Here is a 23,567-nt window from a genome sequence, read left to right as displayed (position 1 = left end):
GGTGGGGCGGAGGAAAGAGGCCCTCACCTCGGGGGTGGGGTGAGGCCTTATCTTCATTCAGCACTAGAAAGTCATCATCATCGGCATCGCTCAGTAAAGCCTTATCTTCATTCAGCACCGAAAGTCATCATCATCGTCATTGCCTAATGATGCCTTATTTTCATTCAATAACGGAAAGTCATCATCATCGTCATCACCCAATGAGACTTTATTTTCATTCAACACTGTAAAGTCATCATCATCGTAATTTCCTAGTGAGGCCTTATTTTCATTCATCACCAGAAATTCATCATCATTGTCACACTGGGAAGTCATCATCATCGTCATCGACTAGTGAGACCTTATCTTCATTCAGCACCTGAAGTCATCATCATCGCCATTGCCCAGTGAGGCGTCATTTCCATGGGCTAATACACATGAAAAATCGAGGAATTTTCTTAATTCCTAAAAATGGGTTTGTAAATACAAAAATAGGCGTGGTGTAAATATACGTGGTGGTTCCCCAACTCATTACAGAGGTCTTAAAAAAGTTTTTTTAGAAAGAAATTTTGGATGCTCCGGGGTTCCAGATTCATGGCTAATATACACGAAAAATTGAGAGATTTTTGGTAATTTCTAAAAAAGGGTCTGTAAATGCTAAAATAGATGTTAAAAAATGGAGTGAGTATACATGGTGGTTCCCCAACTTATTACGGAGGTCCTCATAAAGTTTTTTTAAAAAAAAATTTGGAGTGCTCAGGGGCGCCAAATCTATTGAATATTACACACAAAAATTCGAGGAATTTGGTAATTCCTAAAAAAAGGTTTGTAAATGCATAAATAAGCGTTAAAAATAGTGTGAGTATACGTGGTGGTTCCCCAACTAATTACTTATGTCCTTATTAAGATTTTTATGAAAAAAAAGTTTGGGTGCCCAGGGAGTTAGATCTATGGGCTAACACAAGAAAAATAGAGGAATTTGGGTAATTCCTAAAAAAAGGTATGTGAATGCGGAAATAGGTGTTAAAAATGGTGTGAATATACGTGGTCATTCCCCAACTCATTACGAAGGTCCTCATAAAGTTTTTTGAGAAAAAAATGTTGGGTTGGGGCGCCAAATTCATGGGCTAATACACACGAAAAATAGAGAAATTTGGGTAATAGCTAAAAACAAGGTCTCTAAATGCGGAAATAAGCGTTAAAAATGGTGTGAGTATATGTGGTGGTTTCCATCTAATTACAGAGGTCCTCATAGAGTTTTTTGAGAAATTTTTTTTAGGTGCTTCGGGGCTCCAGATCCATGGGTTAATATACACGAAAAATTGAGAAATTCGGGTAATTCCTAAAAAAGAGTATGTAAATGCAGAAATATGCGTTAAAAATTGTGTGAGTATACGTGGTGGTTCCCCAACTCATTACGGAGGTCCTAATAAAGTTTTTTGAGAAAAAAGTTTTAGGTGCTCCGGGGCACTTGATCCATGACATACGAAAAATCGAGGTATTTGGATAGTTCCTAAAAAAGGTTTTGTAAATGCGGAAATAAGCTTTAAAAAATGGTGTGAGTATACGTGGTGGTTCTCCAACTCATTATGAAGGTCCTCATAAAGTTTTTTGAGCAGAAAAATTTGGGTGCTCCGGGGCGCCAGATTCATGAGCACACACAAAAAAATTGAAGAATTTGGATATTTCCTTAAAATGGTCTGTAAATGCGGAAACAGGCGTTAGAAATAGTGTGAGTATATGTGGTGGTTCCCTAACTCATTACAGAGGTTCTCATAAAGTTTTTTAAGATAAATATTTTGAGTGCTCCGGGGCGCCAAATCCATGGGCTAATACACATGAAAAGTCGAGGATTTTGGCAAGTTTCTAAAAAAGTGTCTGTAAATGCAGAAATATGCGTTAAAAATATGGTGTGAGTATACGTGGTGATTCCCCAACTCATTACGGAGGACCTCATAAAGTTTTTGTAGGAAAAATTTTTGGGTGCTCCGGAGCACCAAATTCATGGGCTAAATAAATTGACTTCGTCTCTTTTTCATTAAATAAATTTAAAAAAATACCTCATTCATCCTTATTAATTCACCGAGATGTGTACATATATAAATTATAATATAAGTAATTTAGTATATGTATTCATTAATTTAGTATACGTGTATAAGTAATTTAGTATATGCATGGATTAATTTAGTATACGTATATAAGTAATTTAGTATATGTATTGAGTAAGAGTTTCACCTATAATACTATTCCAATCATGCTATTAGCTAATTAATTTTTTTTATCGATGTTAAAGCATGCAATTTTTTATGATGTTATGAAGTTCAAAAAAGAATTATATATATACAATTTGTATCTATTCTTACGATATTGACTAATGTCTACTTTAATTTAATGAATTTCAATAAACACATGTAATTCACATCCTTTAGTGCAAGTGGAGAATCTGATTTGATAATAATAAATACTTTATAAGAATTTCAGTACGCACAATGATATATTTTCCTTTTCAAGATAGTTTTTTGATATATTTATATAATGCAATTGAGATTTACAATGCACAAATAAACTCTTGAATTATTTTATTGATTTCCTTAATTTATTTTGATATAATAGATTTATTCTAAATACAAGACATTTGGAATTAAATTTAAAATTAAATTAAAAAAAGAAAAGGAAAAATAAATAAATAAAATCAATAGAGTAAAAAGAGTAAAGCAATCAAAAGAAGAAGAAGTTTAAATGTAAGGCATTTTTTAAAAATAAAATAAAATTACATGTATTAATTTAGTTTAAATATAAAGCAAAGAAAACAAAAAAATGTTTATTTAAAATTAAAAAGAAAAGAAAAAATATAAATAAATTGAAAATAAATAAAATAAAAATTTATACACTCGACACATGTATATCACTATTGATACTTAAATTGGGTCTTGGCTCCACGTCAGCATAAAATGAGTATGAAAACTAGTAATAAATTAGTCCAGAGAGGGGTGGGGGGTGGGGGTGAGGTAATATGATCCTACTTAAGTTTAAATATGTTGTTGAAATTTTGAATATAATTCGGGATGGTACTTGTGTTTTATCCCTCCTAAATAATTTATTTTTTTAATATGTAACTAATGTTTCTTAAAATTATTTTATATTTAATAATTAAAATATGATAAAATTAAGTAAGTACATTAAAATATTTCCCTTTGTAACTTGAAATTTCAAATTTAACTAATTTTATTGAGTGCATATCCTTTTTAAGTATTTGATAAAATTACTTTTATCATTATATTTTTTATTCATGCTACTTTCCATATACAATATGGTAAGAACTTTAATTTATTTTAAAATTTTCTTTTTGTATTAACTAATGTTTCTTCAAATTATATTTATATTTGATAATTAAAATATGATAAAATTAAGTAAGTATATTAAAATATTTTCCTTTTTAACTAGAAGTTTCAAATTTCACTAATTTTATTGAGTGCATATCATCTTTAAGTATATGATAATTTAATTTTTTTATAGTTAGATTCTTATTTATGCTACTTTCCATATATAATATGGTAAGAAATCTAATTTATTTATATTGGGGGGAGAACTTATGTGTATAAATAGCATGGTAATATATCATTTACAAGTACCATTTCTTGAAATTAGTTCACCAACAAAGTTTATGTTATTCTAGTAATGGAGGGTAATAAGACTGTCGGACATCACAAAATTCCCATGGAAAAAATAGAAAACGAAGCTGCTCGATATGCCTCATTCTTAGAACATCGATTGAGTTTATACAAGTTGGCTGGTGATCTCGTTCAACAACATGATGTTGATATAGGAATAGTTCTTTCTTCTCCGACGAATAAGCCTTACTCATTTTTTCATCCAACTGTTGAAGTAGTTTCTCAGCGTTTGATGAAACCAAATGTAGAATTAGGTGACACTACAAAACTTGCTGCAACATGTGTTCGAAACAATGTGAATGAAATAGAATATAAACTAACAGAGTTAAAAATTAGGGAAGATTTTGCAAGCAAGCAAAGCGTTATACTTGACCAAGCCAAAGAGATGAGAGAAATTGGTTGGTGGGAGGATGTAGAAAAACTCAAAACTGATGAGGTGACTCAGTTTGAAGCTTGGCTAGATGTTGCTGATTTTAACATGAAAAATCGTTTGAAACAATTGGAAAATGAAGTTGCATCTAATGCTTCATAAGCAGATTCATCTCTACATTAGTTTTTGAAATTTTATTATTTGTTCTGCTTTTATTTTTTAATTAATTTTATATTCTTTTATATTGATGATGCTAGCTATTACATGTACTCTACAATGATATTTGTTATAAAATATTATTTCTATTTATATTAATATATTTTTTCTCTTACATGTTTGGTCTCATTTTTTTTATGTTTTGTTTTATAAGTATTTCAGGTAAAGTATATTACTCAATTTATTGTGTTTTTGCCTTTTTTGCGATATAAAATTTAAAAAAAAGTTATATGTTTAATTTTTACCGTCACTCATTGATAATTTTTTTTACATTTATTTAATACTTAAAATATATAAATAAAAAAATTACATTAAACATTAGACTTTTGAAGAATACATGGTCAATCATGTAAGAGAAAAAATATATTATTTTAATGAAAATAATATTATTTCATAATAAATATCATTGTAGAGTACATGTAACAACATCATCAATATAAAATTAAAAAGTTTGTAAAATAAGTTGAACCAATAATAGAATTTAAAAAAAATTTAATGTAGAGATAAATCTATTTATGAAGCATTAGATGCAATTTTATTTTTCAAATGTTCCCGAAGATATTTCATGTTAAAATCGGTAATATTTAATCAAGCTTCAAAATTAATTAACTCATTAGTCTTGAGTTGATAAATATCCTCCCACCCACCAATTTCTTTCAATGTTTCACTTGATCAAGTATAATTGTTTGATTGCTTGCAACATCTTCTCTAATTTTAAACTCTGCAGATTAATATTCGATTTCATTCACCTTGTTTCGAACATGTGTTGCAACAAATTGTGTAGTGTCATTTAATTCTATATTTGGATTAAAAAAACGGTGAGCAATTGCTTCAGTAGTTGGATGAAAAAATGAATAAGGTTTATTCGTTGGAGAAGAAAGAACTATTCCTTTGTCAACATTGTGTTGTTGAGTGAGTTCACCAACCACTTTATATAAACTCAATCGGTGTTTCAAAAAGGAGGCATATCGAGCGGCTTTGTTTTATATTGTTTCATGAAATTTTTTTGACGTCCGACAATATTCTTACCCTTCATTACTAGAATAAAATAAACTTTGTTGATAAACTAATTACATGAAATAATACTTATAAGAGATAGAATACCATGATATTTATACACATTTATTCTTCCCCCAATATAGATTAATTAAATCTCTCACCTTATTCTTCCTTTCTTGATAGTGCATCTGCTATTCTATTATCAGTTAGGGTTGGGCATAATATGGTTAAAATCGAAAAAACCAATCGAACCGAATATTTTTAATTTCGGTTTCTTCGATTGATTTCGATTTCGATTTCAAAATTCAATATTTCATTTTTTCGGTTCAATTTTAAATTTTTTAGCTGAAGAAAATCGATTAACCGTAATAAACGAAATATATATTTCAATATATATATATATATATATATATATTCTTTAGTCTTTACACCCTATTAACTAATCACTATTCAACCCATGCCCCATAGAGGACAGAAATCCTAAACTTAAATCCCTAACGCCCCACGCAGCTCATCTCTCTAGTCTCAACTCTCGTCAGTCACTCTCAGGCCAGCCGGCGCTGCCGCTCAGTTCTCGCTGAGTGCTCGCAGGCGTCGCGCAGCCCGCTACTCACTGGCCAGTGGCCAGTGGCCACTGCCCACTGCTCACGCTCGCGAGTCGCGCCTCGAAGGTACTAGTTTGTTTTCTCTGTGAATATACTGAATTACTAGTTTGTTTTAACCATTTGGTTCGTAAATTTTATTGACTCGATTAATTTGAATTTGAATTTAAATTCATCAGCGGGATAGGCTGCAGGGATACAATGTTCTCCACCTAAAAGTTATCAAGACTCAAGCTTATTTGATATTTTGTAGTGAAAATCTTAATTCCACTGCTATTTCGCAACTATTCTTTTTCATGTTCCAATTTACTCAGATTCATAATCTTTATTTTGATGCTAAATTAATAATGGAATCTAATAAACTTGTGGAAAACAACACGAGTAGCACTCTACGAGCTCAGATTAGAGTTTTTTTTATTCATTGAATGCAACTATGTGATTATTTGTGTGATCTGTGAACTGTAAATTGTAATGTACTGCGTCTTTCTGTAATTAAGTTGCAACTCTGTTGACATTTGTGTTAAATGAGTATTCATGAAGTAGTGTTGAGTCATGAGTGTCTATCATCCCTAGAATCAGTTTTGTTTGAATATTTAAGTCAATGACATGGTAAGTTGCAAGTTGAATGCTTGTCGAAATTTGAAGGCAAAAGCCAAACTGTATGGCATAGATTGCTGGAGTTTGGAGAGTATATCGTTGAGTGTTGATTGTTGTACAGTTAGTGATCATTTGAACAGCAGCACAGCCCACAGGTGACGAGGTATTGAGGTGAAAACTTACCATTTGCACAAATTTGATATTTGAACAGGTAAAATTATGCCCTTTTGAGTTTAGTGATGGCCTAATTGGGCAGGCTGCAGGTCACAACTCACAGGTGAAGTTGCAAATTATTCCTTTTCTTCTATTTATAAGGTGGCTCTGCCCCTGGACATGAAGATGCATGATATGAAGTACCCACGTATAGTGATGAGTAAACTGCATTGTATACCTCCTTCTCTTCCCTTCCTACCCCTATAGGTGGGGGTGAGAGTTCATGGTTTAAGCATAGAGAAAAGAATATGTCTACTTGCCGCAAAAGAGTCCTTTAATGCACATGCCATTTTTATATAAAAAATATAAGAGTTACACATAACTGCTCCATGAAAAAGCACAACAATAGGATGACCTTAACAAGGCTCAGACTGTGGAGTTCAATTACTACTACTCTTACCCATTTTTAGGCGTACGTATGAATACACTAACATTTTAATTTCAAGTCAAAGAACCTGCTAAATTCTACCCAAAAAAAAAACATTTCTCTAAGATTATAGGGCTAGGTTTACTTTTTGCAAGAAGGAAAGAGAAGAATTTAGAACAAAAAGAGAGAGTGTGTGCGGTCCTTAGGGTAAGTTTGTTAACAAAGACGGACAAATACACAGAAGTGTCTTCTCTCTTTCTCTCTCTCGTTCAAAAAGCCATCAAAACCATTCCTTCAGCCTCAATTTTTTTAATACTAAACCATTCTTCAAAAAAGTTCCTAAAACAAATCTTCCAAAACAGAAAAGCACACACATCAATTGTTTTCAAAACAGTGTTTTTCATATCCAAATGCCATATTTATCTATCTTTCAAATCTAAAAAACAAAAAAAAGGATAGTGGCACATGCATCACATGCATATACCAATATATACTCTTCTAGGAGAAGGGGGATGAAAGTAACTACCTTTATCTTGATGGCACAAGACCCTTGACGAAAAATCTGTGGAAGGTCCTTGTAGTTGATACCAAACTGCTGAAAGAGTAATTCAGTTTGCTCCTGCTTTTGTGTCCCCTGCTTTTGTCGAACACTATTAAGCCTCAAGTCTAGGGTTCTTTGAGTCTAACCATAAATTTGAAAAATGATGTGTTTAAATGCCTTCAAAAGTAAGTAGATCCAAAATATAAAAATGCAGTTAATCCTACCATGGCCCAAGCTATTATTGCAAAAATTGGTGAATACAACCATCAATCATTAAAAATTTCATCTTTGGAGCAAAACCAAGCAAGATGAAAAAGTAATGAGGGTAGAATTTTTTTTCCCCTTAGAGCACCGTTTTGATACAAGAAGAGTACCTAAGGGAAAGAAGATATAAACAACTAGGGAGGTCATAATTCATCTATAACGATATTGTAAGGAGCACATCACATATATGAGAATTGACTGATTGAAAGCATATTAGACAAGGCACACTCGAAATTCCGAACAGAAGTGGAAAAAGATTTAAAGATTGGAAAATGCTTTTGTACATTCTTTGAGTACAGATGGAGCACCCATAGCCTAGTAGTCAATGAAGTGGATTGAGAACCATGAGGTCTGAGGTTCAAATCCCAGTATATACAAAAACACTAGGTGATTTCTTCACATCTGTCCTAGGCTCCTAGCCTTGGTGGGCAGAGTTAATTGGCTAGTGGGAGGTGACAGGTATCCCGTGGAATAGTCGAGGTGCATGCAAGCTGTTCCAAGGCACCAGGGTTATCAAAACAAAAAGTACAGATAGAGAAAAAGATATATATCTTGTGACTTGACCTATAACTTAGAATCTTCAGTCCAATCCAAAATTTGGCCCCAAGTTTACCATTAGTTAGCTTCAAGTTATGTGGTTCATCTAAATCATATATAGCAAGAGTAAAATTTGGAAAAATCAGCTTCATGATCTAAGTAACACTTCTCAATCTGTGCAGTGCAGGTATTGACATTTTTGAAAGGAGTTCAACACATAAATTCCAGGTAACAAACTGTAGACGAGTAATCCATAGGAGATCATAGATATGTATGCAGAGCTATCACTCCAGAAACCTTTGCTGGGAGCTTTAATACTTTTTTCTTCACATAATAGTCATTTTCTAAGACCTTCTCTAATAAGCATCTTGCTTTGTGCAAATGAAGTCACTAAATGCATATAACTGCGTACCTTCTGTAGCTACTAGCATATGAAAACCACCTGCTACTATATCTGGCAAGTTTGGCCTGGACCAGGACTGACACACTTGGCCTCTGGCCCAGGGAGATGGTCTGGTTCACGAACCGGACCCTTTCTTAAGAGGCCGGTCTGGGCCAGTAAATTCTGAAGAGTGGTGGACCTGACACCAACTCCTGATTCCTAACCACTATGTGATCTGGTAGTGGACCAATCCGAGCTTCTTCTTTTTAACTTCATTCTACTTTTCTTCTTATGATTTTTAACATTATATTTATTTAGTATTAACTAAAATTTGAAATCGAAAAAGAATAACATTGAAGAAAAAAACCGTAAATACGCATGTCATATTATTGAGGAAACAATTCAATTTTTTATTCTCAAACTTGAGTTAATTTCAGCACCTTAAGAATCTCTTTCGCCTCCTTTTCTAACTTTCCAGAAAACACCAGCTTCCACAAACAAGTATTGTATTGATTGCTTATATGACCTGTAAGAAGAACCAATATCCTTTAGCATCAGATTTTAAGAACTCAACTCCTCCAGTAACAATTAATTGGAAATATTCAATACGAGAACTCACATTCTGTTTGTCTCCATAGAAGATATGCCTGAAGAACCTCCATTGATGTAGATAACTCGTGAATGGAATGATGGAGGCACACTTACCTCTTTTTGAGAAAAGAACTATTTCCATTTGGTTACATATGTGGATGAGAAGAAATACACAATAATGGATAGGATTTTGCTGCACGTTGAAATTTCTGAGCAACTTCGTCTCAAATGAAGAAACTAGGATTATTTTACATCTCTCTTTTCTTTGTCTTCTTGACTAATTCAAGTGGGATATTTTGTATCTTATAATCCATTTTACTCAACTCCACATAAGTATCTTGAAAACGAAAACATATATATGGTGGTCATCTTAGTGAGAAGACAAATGTGTGGACAGCCAAGCTGACCACGCCTTAAGGTTGTCCTGGTGCCTTCTTAAGAAAAGTTTGTGATCAATCTCTATATTTCCCTAATACTGCTTACTATGCATTTCCTCAAGCCAGCTACCACAAGGGCCTATAGGCTATAGCGATTTGGAGCTGATTTTCCTTCTCATTAACAAAATCTCAAAAATGATTAACAAAAAACAAGAAATATATAACCTAGGTCAACCCCCAAAGCTAGCTCATAAGGGAAGGATTGATCAAGATCATATTAGGAGACCAAATTCCTTAATGCCCACCGATATGGGACTCAACACCCCCGCACGTCAAGGACTGGACATCGGAGAGTGGACAATATAAGAGGGGGGTCCAACATCGAAACAATGAATGGGTTAGACCTAACTATGACACCATGATAAAGTAATGGACCTTGGTTCTAACTCAACCCCAAAAGCTAGCTCATGAGGGGAGGATTGCCAAAGTCCATATAAGCAAACCATCAATCCATTCCCCGATCAATGTTGCACACTTGCACTCTAACCCACTTTAACAAAAACATGCTAAAGAAGGGTAATTGAAGGACAGTTCAAACTGGTATAGACATGGGCGGTTAAGAAAGAGATAAAAAGTTGATAAACTATCCAAGAGGCAGCAGCATCCCTGAGCATAATTGAATTAGCTTCACTGTTAGAGACTGGTTATATAATATACAGTTCCTCAGCAATCAGCACTAGGACAATGTAACAGTCAAGTTTAAAATAATGACAGATTGTTGGTGTCAGGAATCCAAAAAAAATTGCTTAGATGATCTAAAATCAAAGACAAATGGGACATGATCTAGCAAACCAACAGCTGAGGAAGAGATTTGTATATTGTAGTTAACAGAAAAGATGATTCTAGTTGAATCACGTACAAAGTTATCATGCAATCGTTCAAAGAGTGTTCAAGAAGCATAAGACAAGAAAAGTAAACAAGTATTGTTTTATCGCTACTCAAACAAGAGTCAATGCAAGAACAATAATTTTGTATCATACCAGCGATATATGAATACTAACAAGACAAAGTGCATCATTCAAATTACTCGTCCGAAGAGCCAAAAATAATTATTGATAAACACTGATATCAAATTCTTGAGATATGAAATAGGTTACAAACCTTGCTCGCCTCTGGTAAAATGTGATTTCCTTCTTCAAAACGAAACTACATAAATCGTTGTACCACATTGTCAAGCTTTTCAAGGGGGAAGAAAAAGGGTATAACTGTCTAATAGTAAGAAACGCATCATACCTGTACTCATCAGTAAATCCATACGCAAATATAACATCAGAGAAGTTCTCTAATACCTTAATAGCACAAGCATTCATCAAGTTCAAGGCTTTGTCATCATTCGGCTTCTCAAATCCATGCTTCTCCGAGAAACTAAACATATACAATGCAAATTAGAAAATCAAATACCACAAAACCCAAAATGGAGCAAGAGTATATTCACAAGCTACCAACACCAATTGACAAGAACTAGCACTTAACCTGAACACAGACCTATACTTCAATAGAATTTTAACTGGATATCTCTAGATTTCAACACCTTTACCTTAATTTGCAGAAAGATAACAAGACAAAAAATAAAGGTACATGCAAACCGTAAACATTTAAACATCTCATTACCTGCCAAAGTCGCGGCCATCAATTTGAACAACAATGATATTTGGGTACATTACTTCGTCTTCCACCTCAAAACATTACACGTACTCATACTAGTTGTTCGCCATTCCCAAATGCCGCTACAACCTGATTGAAACAAAAGATTTATGTGAAGTTATAAATGTCACAAAAACCTATTTTTTCTCATTGGAATTTCAACAAACCTGTAATCGATTCAATTTAATACTATCACAATTAATAATATTCAATAACGAATCATGATTTTTTTAAAAAAATTTGAAGATGCCCAAGATGGGCCTTTTATTAATGATAAACAAAAAAAACAAATCAAAAAAGTACAAAGGCTTGAGCCCAAAAGTGGCCCAAACCCGGAAAAGATATCCTAAAACAGAAAAAAGAAAATCTCTTCAGCTCCCCCTACAATTTCCAACAAAATCGTGGAGCTCCAGTTGTGCGCCGGCGATGTGAACGCCCAACATAAAAAACACCTCCGATCCTCAGTAGCACTACAAACACTTCCATGTTCGGCTTGTAATCATCTGGATGTCAAAACTTCTCACTGACATCATGATTCAACACCAACGAAGACTTCTTCAACATGAATGTGACATAGCTAGACTTAAAACAAAAGGTGTGAGTCGATTTGAATCCTTCCCCATACCTTTCTCATTTTCCCATTATTTCAACTTACAAATTTTCCTCTCAACAGAATGAATCCCAAAGGAGTTGGTACCACTGTTAAAGAGGAAAAAGTGTTCAGTTGTCAAAACAGGTATTGAGAAATCTGTTATTGAAAGTATCCTATGCTTCCTCAGTTGTTTGTTGTATGTTTAGCTTCCTTGATTCAGCTCGCCTGTTGTTTACTCCTGTAGCTTGTACCCAGTATTTTGAACTCTTTTTATTCTTAGATATGGCATGCTGTTTTTTTCCAATTGAATAATTGTTTTTGCTTGCTGTGGAAATTCTTGCATAATATAAAATTGGTGTATATGTGTGCCTGCAAAATCAAAAGCATAATTAGTGAAAAAATCTGCTAAATATGTTCCCCTCCCGATATGTATGCACCACCTCCACCTCCCTATTCATCATCAGGTCCTTTATATGGCTTTTATCTCGAGTTATCAACCAAGGGACCTCCCATATTCCATTTATAACTTTTTGAGCCATTAATGAATCTGTTTCAATAATCAAAGGTACTAGATTGTGTTGTAAGCAATAGTCTATACCAATTCTAATCGCCTTAACTTCGTCAGCTTCAATCACAGAGACCTCCTCTAGTAACCTAGTTTCAGCATATATCATCTCCCCTTCTTCATTCCTGGTACAGAAGACTATTGATCCAGACCCAAACCTCACTGAACCATCCCTGTTCTTATTCTTATATTATTATTAAATAAATTGTATTTAGCAAATAAATTTCACTCAAAGAAGTTGCCTTATAAATCTCATTTTGTCAAATGAGCTTTTATAAATGGAAAAATCACCCCCCCCCCCAATATATATTTAAGGGGAAATATTACTGATTTTAAATCTACTTTTAAAATATTATTGTTTATAACATTTTAATTGCGGGTTATAACAGATCACTTTTTATTTATAAATCAATTTAATTTCACTTTATTAAATAATTAGTCTTCTATAATTAAATTTTTATTATTAAGTGATATAAATAAAGAATCAATCATAATTATCTCTTACACATTTTTAGGGATTTTACCTTGATGCTTGTTCTTTTTTTACTTCTTTTTTTATTGTCTTCTACAATTATATTTTTATTATTAAGTGATATAAATAAAGAATCAATCATAATTATCTCTTACACATTTTTAGGGATTTTACCTTGATGCTTGTTCTTTTTTTACTTCTTTTTTTATTGTCTTCTACAATTATATTTTTATTATTAAGTGATATAAATAAAGAATCAATCATAATTATCTCTTACACATTTTTAGGGATTTTACCTTGATGCTTGTTCTTTTTTTACTTCTTTTTTTATTGTCTTCTACAATTATATTTTTATTATTAAGTGATATAAATAAAGAATCAATCATAATTATCTCTTACACATTTTTAGGGATTTTACCTTGATGCTTGTTCTTTTTTTACTTCTTTTTTTATTGTCTTCTACAATTATATTTTTATTATTAAGTGATATAAATAAAGAATCAATCATAATTATCTCTTACACATTTTTAGGGATTTTACCTTGATGCTTGTTCTTTTTTTACTTCTTTTTTTATTGTCTTCTACAATTATATTTTTATTATTAAGTGATATAAATAAAGAATCAACCATAGAAAAATATTTTCTCTTTCACCTGCTCTCTCATCTCTTGTAGAAACTGTTTCTACATCTCAATATCACCCGAAAATCTTCATTCTACAATCAAAAGAAAGGCCAAATTCACTATAATAAGAATTAAGTTTTTAGGATTTTTGATAAAACATGTCGATTAAACTTGAGCATACTCCTAGAAAGAACCTCATATTAGTAAAAGTGAGTTCTACTGTTGAAATCAAGGCTCCGACCTTTAACATATTGACTCAAACGCCGTTGCCAAACAAGAATGCAAGTCCGACAAGAAAAGTTGTTACCTTTCAAAGAAGAAACAAATTCCGGGAAAGGAGAAGAAAAGTGAAACAAAGAACATGCTTTGGATACCAACAATTATCCTACACCAAAACCACGAAAATCAAATTTGAAATAGTTGATTGCAGCTTAGACTTTTAATAGTTATAGGTCTTTTTTAATTTTTGGATGAAATATATTTGTTTTTGCTACAGTTTTTTACAATAATACAATATGCAGTGTTTTACATTGTCATATTTATTCTTTTAGTAAGTGCTCCAGTTAGATACCAACTTTGTACATCTTTATTTTAAATTTGTGAAAAATTTCAAGTTAGATACCAAGTGTATACAATTTGGATATCAGCATTGGCTAGATTTTTATTGGACTTTAGTATTAAAAACACCTCATAAACATAATACACTATAGTTGTATACATTGTTACAATTAACTAGTTTTGTCAAAAAAATGAATTACATATTGTTTCGTATAATTTCGGGATACCAGCTCTATACAAACTGCATACAAATTGGATACAACATTAACTAGTTTTAGTTTGGATATCAGTTTGAAACCAAATGAACACCAATTAAAATCACATGAAATAGTTTTATGTTGGCTTACATTGTTTCTCATTGATCTCCAAGTTGAAAAATTAAGAGTGGCATTAAATTGGTATTCAATTTGTATATAATTGGTATCCATTTTGTAATATATATAATTGGTATTTTTAACTTGAAAATTTAAGACAAAAAACTAAAAACTAAAAGATGTATGAAGTTGGTATCCACCTTGTATAAATATTGTAAAATGAATTTGAAAATGTAAAATAGTGACCATTATATATTGTATCCACCTCAATTACATCTTGTTTTATGTCCTTTTTTTTCAAGTGGGACACCAACTGAATACCAAATGAATATCAATTGTAAATTACATTAATTAGTATCAATGAAAATTCAGTTGCATACCAAATGTACACCAATTGCATACCGGCAATACTTAATAAACTACTCACCATTTATTTGAAAAATAATGAGTACATTGTCACAATTAAAACAAAACATAAGTTTAAAACACAAAATAAAATAAAACATGATTTTGTCACAACTATAAATTATGATTTTTTTGGTGCAGGGTAATTTGAACATGTCCTCCTGTTGTGGCCCTCTCGATGACATGTATTGCATGTAACTTTGGACCTTTTGAATTTCACATCAGCAAAACCCTTTCAGCGTTCAAGTTACGGTCTTCCTACAGTTCTTTTTGAACAAGGCGGCAACAACTTAGGCTCAAACACATAACTTGGTATCCCACGTACTCTCACATGGTAGAGGTTCAATAGGGATCGCATATACATCTTCAAAATTCTTCAAGCTATAAAAGGGAGAGCAATAATTTGTTTCATGCAGTCTTCTATACCTAAGAACTGGCATTGCATGTCTGCAAGGTATCTTATCATTTTGTACATATTTGCTTGTTCCATCAAAAATTCACTGTGTCGATATTACATGATACAAAGTAAAAATACATATGTTATACCAATATACAAATTTCAGACAACTCTTATTCACACATTTCATACCTTTTTCATGCCAAAAGTCATAAATTATTCATACTAGGATCATGCCACTAGAATACCAAAATAATTTCAACTTATAAATTTTCCTTGTCATTTCTTAAACAATATACCAAATTCATTACATTGTTATTCACAAAATACATTCTAATATAATGTCAAAAAAATCAATTCAAACCAGAAATTATACCAAAAAAACATTATCAATTGCCAAAAACTGAAAAATGACTTAGACAAATAATGAACAAATTCACTATTCATACTAAAATATAACATTATGCATTTTTTAAAAATGCCATAATTAAAATTGTTATACACAAAAAAAAATTTGAAATCAATATACAAATTTAATACAATTGTTATGCACAATTTTCATGCATAATTCATGTCAAAACTATACCTATTTCATGCCATAAGTCTTCACTTTTTTCACATCAGAATCATTCCAATATAATATCAAAATAATACCACTTCCAAATATTAATTTTCATTTATTAGATAATCAGAATATGAAATTCATTCCAATTTAATGCGAAAATCGTACCAATATGATATAACCAGTACACCAATTTCAAATAAATTTTATGTAATTTTCTTAACTAGAAACATAAAAAAAAATGAATGTTCATATCAAAATCTAAACTAATTTCAAACAAATTTTATGTATTTTCAAAATATAAAATTTTATAAAATTTTCAAAAAGTCATAATAAAAACTATTACACACAAACAAAATTTGGAGAGAAAAAAAAGCCAGTATCATCATTGTTCATTTTTTACGTTTGGTTTGTATAATAATACAAATAAAAATTCGCAAAGAACACTTACCTGAAGGATCCCATCTACCACCATGCTTTATTAGTACTGATACAAACCGTCCATTACAAGAAAGTGAAGATTATTGAATAAAAACGAAGATGAAATAGATGAGACTGAAGACTAAAAAGAGAATTTCGAGAAGAGAGAAATGTTTGAACAAAAAATGAAAATAAATTTGTTTGAAAGAATTTTAACTGTTCAGAGCTAAGCAAGGAAAATAAATATCCCTTTTTTATGAATCTCTTATTTTTATTCCTCATCTTAATTATCATTTATTTTTCAAATTATTTACTACTACTATATTCGTTTTTACCTTATTTAATTTTCACACTAATTGATTTTTATTGCTAATTTAAATCATTTTTTTATTTTACTGAAATGTTAAAACTTGCAATTTATTATTGTTATAACCTGAAAGATAAAGAATAATATTACAACTTATAATTATTAGTCTTATATATGTCAATTATAAAAAATATTACTTTATAAATTACATTCATCATTGAGATTTTATCACTTTCACCAAGTGCACAAAACAGTTTTGGTTTTTTAGGATAGGTTGAAAATAGTCTCTTAAATATACAATAAATAATTTTGATTCTTTGACTTTGTTAAAATTAACACTTTTAGTTTTTGATAAATGATTAATAATTTATGATTGTTAGATTTGACGAAAACAATGAGGATAAATAAGAAGGTTTAACCATAGATATTAAGAAAGTACCATCAAATTCTAAATTATGCCGCATAAAAAATATATTCGAGTATTTTCTGCAAAGTCTTTGTTGTGTGTAAGGGTGGATATGATATGGTATATACCGAATTACCATATCATATTAAAATTTTTAATACCATTATTTTGGTATTATGGTATTTAATTTGGTATGACATATGGTATACATTTTAATTTTTTTTATATTCGGTACGGTATTTCATATTTAGAAATAATATACCGAAATATTGAATATCATACCGAAGTATATAGTTACTTAAATAACGTATATATATAGTATTAGTATAAACTAAATGTTTAGAAGTTGAAATTTTGACTACTCTATTTTGATTGAAATGTATTTGAAATGTAATTTATTAACAAAAGGGGTTGTTTATACTTTATTTTGAAATATATATATATTTCTACATGTGTAATGTGTTAGTATGATACGATTCTGATCTTTTTTAAATTGTCGAAGTCATAATACTCTATTATTCGAGTATATATTTGTCAAAGTTGAACAAATTATGGCTATCGATTTACCATACCGTAGAATACCGAAACCGAACTTCAAAATACCAAATTAAATTGGTATGGTAATGATATAATGTTATAAAAATCGAATACCGAAATTACGATATCGAAACTTTCAAATACTATACCATGTCATGCCCACCCCTAGTTGTGTTCTTATAAAAAGATTAAAATTTATCTTTTTAAGTGTCTTTTTTAAGATTTCAAACATTGCAATAAGCGGAAGCACAACACTATTTTAATATCATTATATCAACTTATCAAAATATTCTTGAATCAAATTTTATTATTCTAATTTTATATTATATTTTTTTTATTGAAAATTTGCATTGTTGATATTTTTACTTCATAACCTATAAATATGACAAAAATTCCTTGAAAAGAAATTGTTAGAAAAAATATTATAAAATAATAATTAATAGCTTTGCATCTAAAATAAACTAAAATGTTTAGTAAAAATATATATTACAATATTTCTTTTTTTAAAAGGAACATTCTATTATCGGTTTGACTTTAGGCTCCTAATATTGGACCAAAAACTGTTAATCAACATATGGACGAATCTAAGGTGACAATGAATTGAACACATATATATTACACTTCTTATAATTAAGAAGTTTTAAATTTAAATACACATATGAAATTTAAGATCTAAATATTAGTTAATTAAGATTTTTTTAAAAATATTTATATAAAATTTATCTTTATTTAAAAGTTATACAGTAATTTAAAAAATCATATTAAATACTACTAATTAATCTAACATAATACTCCTTGCTTTTAGATTTACTTGTCAAATATTTCTATTTTTACTTGTCATTTTTGACAAACTAAGAAAGTATAATTTTTTTCCTTCCTATTACATCTTCAATTTATTAATATTAAATTAGTATCTTTAAAAAATATAGTGAGTAAATATGTTTGGAACCTATCAATTATTAAGTATAAAATTATATATTAATTATTATTTTCTTAATAGATATGTCAAATCAAAATTAAACAAGTAAATTCGAATGAAGTGAAATATAAAAGAATGTTTTAAAAAGATTAAGTGATGGAGGATAATATCAATGATAATGGCGGTCGAAATATGTGGTATCCAACATTGATGGTGTCAAATAAAAGTACTCCTGTTCCAATTTACTTAGTTATTAAAAAATAAATAATTGACATGGTAAGTTTATCATTTTACCTCTATTACTTGATAGAATATTTAAATTAATTTATTCATTAACCTTTCTGAAAAACATTAACTCTCTAAATAAATTGAGGGTATAATATGTAAAAAAAAATACTCCATATGTATTACTTGTCCACTTTTAAATTGACACACATATTAAGAAAACAATTATTGACATAGTGAGTTCACTATTGTACCCATAATAATTATGAAGTAGATGAATTAAAACTTAAGATTTTCAAGAAGTTCTACATTTTTCAAAGTAATTAATTGAGGGTATAATAGGTTAAAAAAATTGTCTTTTCTTGATTTGTCAAAACGGACAAGTAATTAGGGACAACTAAAAAAGGAAAAATTGACAAGTAATTAGGGACAGAGGGGGTATTATCTTTTCTTGAAAAATGACAAGTAAAATGTCAAAATTGGACAAGTTAAAAGAGACAAAGGGAGTAGTAAACAGTAGTGATTGATTGTGAGCGTTAGTGATGACCACTAATAATTATGATAGATAAATCATCCAAGTCGTGGTTTAGTGGTCAATAAAGTGATTGAGAATCATGAAGTTTCGAGTTTAATTTTTAAGTGGAGACAAAAAGTATTAGGTGATTCTTCCTATTTATCCTAGCCATAGTGGATAGAGTTGCTTGATACCTGTTCGCCGATGGAAAGTGACATATATTGCGTGAAATTAGTCAAGATGCACGAAATCTAAAATTTGTTTGGTTCGAAAGTGATTGAGGCGTTATGCAGAACTTACAATTGCAAATCATATGGTTGACAAATCAGACGACAAATAAAAGCATACTAAGAATATATAATTATTATGGTTTGGTCAAACAACTTACATATTGAAAACTAATATTTAAAAAAAAACAAAAATATGTTTAGGAGAAAATCTCCTCATAAACAAGACTCTTAAATGACTACATTATGGATTCTATTGTGTTTTGCTATGAGAATATCGATCTTCAATTTATAGGATTCCAGACTTTCCCTATGAGGAAAGAATAAATCAATTATGGAAGAAAAATATATTTTCCTTTTATGAAAAGTAAAAACATTCATGGTAATGTTTTATCTTTTCTTTTAGGAAAACATAAACTTCAATAAGATAAGAAAATTAGGGCAAACTCCTTTTGTCTGGATTTTCTTCATAAAACTTGATCCGCATTTTTCATATAATTTTCATGTATCACTATTCCTTACCATGGTTTACAAATTGATATGAGTTAAAAATTAGAGCACCGTGTTAAAAGTTATGAGCATGGTTGAAAGTGGAGCTCATGCGCTAAAAGTAAGATGCATGAGTTAAAAGTGGAGCTCATGCGTTAAAAGTAAGATGCATGAGTTAAAAATGGAACCCTAGCATTAAAAGTTGTAGCTCATGCGTTAAAAGTAGGAGCTCATGCGTTAAAAGTAATATGCATGAGTTGAAAGTGGAGCTCATGCGTTAAAAGTAAGATTCATGAGTTAAAAGTGGAGCTCATACGTGAAAAGTAAGATGCATGAGTTAAAAGTGGAACCCTAGCATTAAAAGTTTGCAGGGGTTAAAAGTTGGAGCCCATGTTTTAAAGTAAACATGAGTTGAAAATTGATTTTGTTTTAAAAGATTGAGCAGCAGGATATGTTGAAAATATATTTGAATTTTTTTTCCACATGTAGTAGCACAAAAATCTTCATTATCGTCACGTTGATTGCAAATTGATTTGAAACCACTTGAGTCTGTCTTCAATCTTGTTGAACCATAGGACCATCAGACTATGGGATCGTTGGACCATGTGCTCTGATACCACTTGTTGGGTTCAAAAGTGATTGACGCGTTATGCGGAAGCTTACAATTGCAAATCATATGGTTGACAAATCAGACAACAAATAAAAACATACTAAAGAGTATATATTAGTCAAAATTGAACAAATTATGGCTACCAATTTATCATACATAGAATACCGAAAACGAACTTTAAAACACTAAACTAAATTGGTATGATAATGATATAATGTTTTAAAAATCGAATACCAAAATTACGATATCGAAACTTTAAAATATCATACCATATCATGCCCACCCCTAATTGTGTGCTTATAAAAAGATTAAAATTTATCTTTATAAGTGTCTTTTTTAAGATTTCAAACATTGTAGTAAGCAGAAGCAAAAACATAACACTATTTTGATATTATTATATAAACTTATCAAACTATTCTTGAATCAAATTTTATTATTCTAATTTTATATTATATTTTTTTATTGAAAATTCGCATTATTGATATTTTTACTTCATAAGCTATAAATACAACAAAATTTCCTTGAAAAGAAATTGTTAGAAAAAATTAATTATAAAATAATAATTAATGACTTTGCATCTAAAATAAACTAAAAATAAAATTATTTAATAAAAATATATATTACGATATTTCTTTTTTTAAACGGAACATTATATTATCTGTTTGGCTTTAGGCTCCCAATATTGGACCAAAACTGTTAATCAACATATGGACGAATCTAAGGTGACGATGAATTGAACACATATTACACTTGTTATAATTAAGATGTTTTAAATCTAAATACACATGAAATTTAAGATCTAAATATTAGTTAATTAAGATTTTTTTTAAAAAAATATTTATATAAAATTTATCTTTATTTAAAAGTTATATAGTAATTTAAAAAATCATATTAAATTCTACTAATGGCGAAATGGTCTGGTGAACCCTTATATTTGTATCAGTTTGTATTATGAACCCTTCTATTTATCCCTTTGTCATAGGGACCCTTAAACTCAATTAAAATGAGACTTTTAAGCCCCTCCAACCATGTGTGTAACTCACTCTCTTTTATATAATTGACATGTCATATCCACGTCAGATTTATTAATGCCACATCATAATTATTTCATAACTATTTTTAAAAATTATTAACCAAAATTATTTAATAAAATGTAAAATAATAACATTTTAATTTATTATTGGCATTTCTAATTCTCCCTATTTTCACTATTTCACCACCAAAGCCATCGCCGCCGTCGTCGCCACTTTTGCCATCGAAATCACATATACTTTCTCCCTCACCCGTCTTCATCTCCGCTGCACACCATCACTAATTTTCTTTCCTCCTCCAACCTCCACAATAACAACAACCTAAGCCACCTAACAACTAGATCTGGCCAAACTTTTCGCAATCCAACGCCGACTACTATTTTCACACCCCAAATTGCTTACAAATACAATTTCACACCAACATCTACGGTGAAACTCGTTGAAATCTACCCAAAATTCGCCTGAGATTTTCTTGGGTTATCGAAACGGGTTGAAAAAGACAAGTTTAAGAGATTAGAAGGAGATGATTGCTATGAAAGATTGAAGATGGGGACCTGCAAACTCCCCTCTCCTTCCTCTCCGGCGTACCTACAAAATCCCTCGCTGACCGCCGCCTCATATTCTGGCGGGAAAAAGGACCAACATCGCTCTCATTCTAGCGAAAAAGGGACCAGAGTTGCCTCTCTCCCTCTCACACCATTGCGGATCGCTGAGCACCGCCATGAAACCAACACGACTCTCTCCCTCCACTGATAATCGCCATGAAACCTGATGTCACCAAAGTGCCAATGCCAAGATCGGGCTAAAGAAGATAACTATGGTGTGGAGAAAAAAAAAAGAGGTTTGGGCAGCGATGGGGAAGGGGTGGCTGAAAAGGGAAAATGAGGTAAGAATGCCTCACAAGTCTCCAATTAAAAAAAGGGACAAGTGGGGCCTCTTCATCTCTTCCTCAATTTAATTTAACTTTTAATTAATATATTGGACCAAATTAGTATTTTTAAAACTTAGGAGACTTTATTTTAAATTGTGAAGCATATTAAGAATGGAAAAAACTTTTTAACTTATTCAATTTTCTTTTTAAAACTGAAGTTACAGGGGAATATTGGAATCCAAGAACGGGACTTTTTTTTTTCAAAAAAAAATTTCTTCTTCATCTTCAAAATCATCAAAACTTCTTTGAGTTTGCTGTGTTTTTCTTTTCAATCAGTAGCTTCTAATACAAGGTAAATTTTCTTCTCTTTTCTATTTCAAAGGATAAGATTAGGGTTTAATAAAGATGAAAATCATCATCATCTTGCTATTATATTTTTTTGTTTTTTTTACATTATATTTATTCCGTTAGAACTTGAAATTAACTCAAAAGAGCATTTTTGATAAGTACAAAAAATATTTTGTGTCCATTCTTCAGCTGGGTTTAGTGAATTCAATTTAGTTGTTTCAGCCAACAACTTAAGTAGTTGTTTGGACAACTACTGAAGTTGTTTATAGAAATAACTATATTTTTGTTAATACAGAAATTGTCCAACAACTTCCTGTAGTTGTCCGACGATTCAGAAGTTGTCCCAACAACTACTGCAGTTGTTAGACAATTGTGTTTAATTGTTGGTCAACTGATTAGTTGTAGGACAAATAATTTAATTATTGATCTATAATGTACCACTATTGCTCCTTTTCTGTTGATCCTATTCAGTTAATTTCTTACTATTTACTAACTTTTAACTATTTTAGTGTAGTTATAATGCTTCAATATAAGAGGAAGAGAACTGGAACATCTTCATCCAATCCAAATGCTAAAGAAAATGCTGAGAGCTTAACTGCTGCTAGAAAAAGAGGTACCACAACACTTCAAAGTATCGGTGGACAACCATCTGGAGAAGAAAAAAGTGATCAAAGTAGCGACGATCAATCTAGTGAAATGGAAAAAAATAGTAAGAATAACAGTGACCTATCAGGTGAAGAAAAAAGTGATGAAAATAGCAACGAAA

At 30.7% G+C, this 23,567-nt stretch overlaps 1 protein-coding gene and 3 long non-coding RNA genes across 6 annotated transcripts; 3 read left to right on the top strand and 1 right to left on the bottom strand.

Moving 5' to 3' along the window:
- The first annotated feature begins 3,657 nt into the window (after positions 1–3,657).
- On the top strand, positions 3,658–4,182 carry LOC107057971 (agamous-like MADS-box protein AGL61). Its single transcript, XM_015303158.1, has one exon. The coding sequence runs from the start codon at positions 3,658–3,660 to the stop codon at positions 4,180–4,182; it is 525 nt and encodes a 174-aa protein (XP_015158644.1).
- Positions 4,183–5,680: 1,498 nt separating this feature from the next.
- LOC107057982 (uncharacterized) lies at positions 5,681–9,023 on the top strand. 2 transcript variants are annotated; one of them, XR_001471695.1, is made up of 3 exons: positions 5,681–5,906; positions 6,646–6,711; positions 8,544–9,023. It is a non-coding gene; the product is annotated as an uncharacterized lncRNA (long non-coding RNA). The 2 variants fall into 2 exon arrangements; XR_001471696.1 differs by having other exon boundaries at positions 8,539–9,023.
- On the bottom strand, positions 6,720–11,578 carry LOC102587556 (uncharacterized). Of its 2 annotated transcripts, XR_001471693.1 has the most exons (5): positions 11,378–11,577; positions 11,000–11,131; positions 9,358–10,912; positions 9,179–9,264; positions 6,720–7,648 (listed from the first exon to the last, which is right to left on the bottom strand). It is a non-coding gene; the product is annotated as an uncharacterized lncRNA (long non-coding RNA). The 2 variants fall into 2 exon arrangements; XR_001471692.1 differs by lacking the exon at positions 6,720–7,648 and having other exon boundaries at positions 9,018–9,264; positions 11,378–11,578.
- Positions 11,579–11,777: 199 nt separating this feature from the next.
- LOC107057981 (uncharacterized) lies at positions 11,778–12,306 on the top strand. Its single transcript, XR_001471694.1, has 2 exons — positions 11,778–12,005; positions 12,084–12,306. It is a non-coding gene; the product is annotated as an uncharacterized lncRNA (long non-coding RNA).
- The last annotated feature ends 11,261 nt before the right edge of the window (positions 12,307–23,567 follow it).

This window comes from Solanum tuberosum, unplaced genomic scaffold, assembly GCF_000226075.1.
Source record: "Solanum tuberosum cultivar DM 1-3 516 R44 unplaced genomic scaffold, SolTub_3.0 scf00419, whole genome shotgun sequence".
Classification (NCBI taxonomy): Eukaryota; Viridiplantae; Streptophyta; class Magnoliopsida; order Solanales; family Solanaceae; genus Solanum; species Solanum tuberosum.
The sequence above is the reverse complement of the archived record's forward strand: the minus strand, read 5'-3'. Positions and strand labels throughout refer to the sequence as shown.

Coding starts and splice junctions, on each gene's coding strand:
- LOC107057971 (XM_015303158.1), top strand. CDS start 3,658: ATGGAGGGTAATAAGACTGTCGGACATCACAAAATTCCCATGGAAAAA.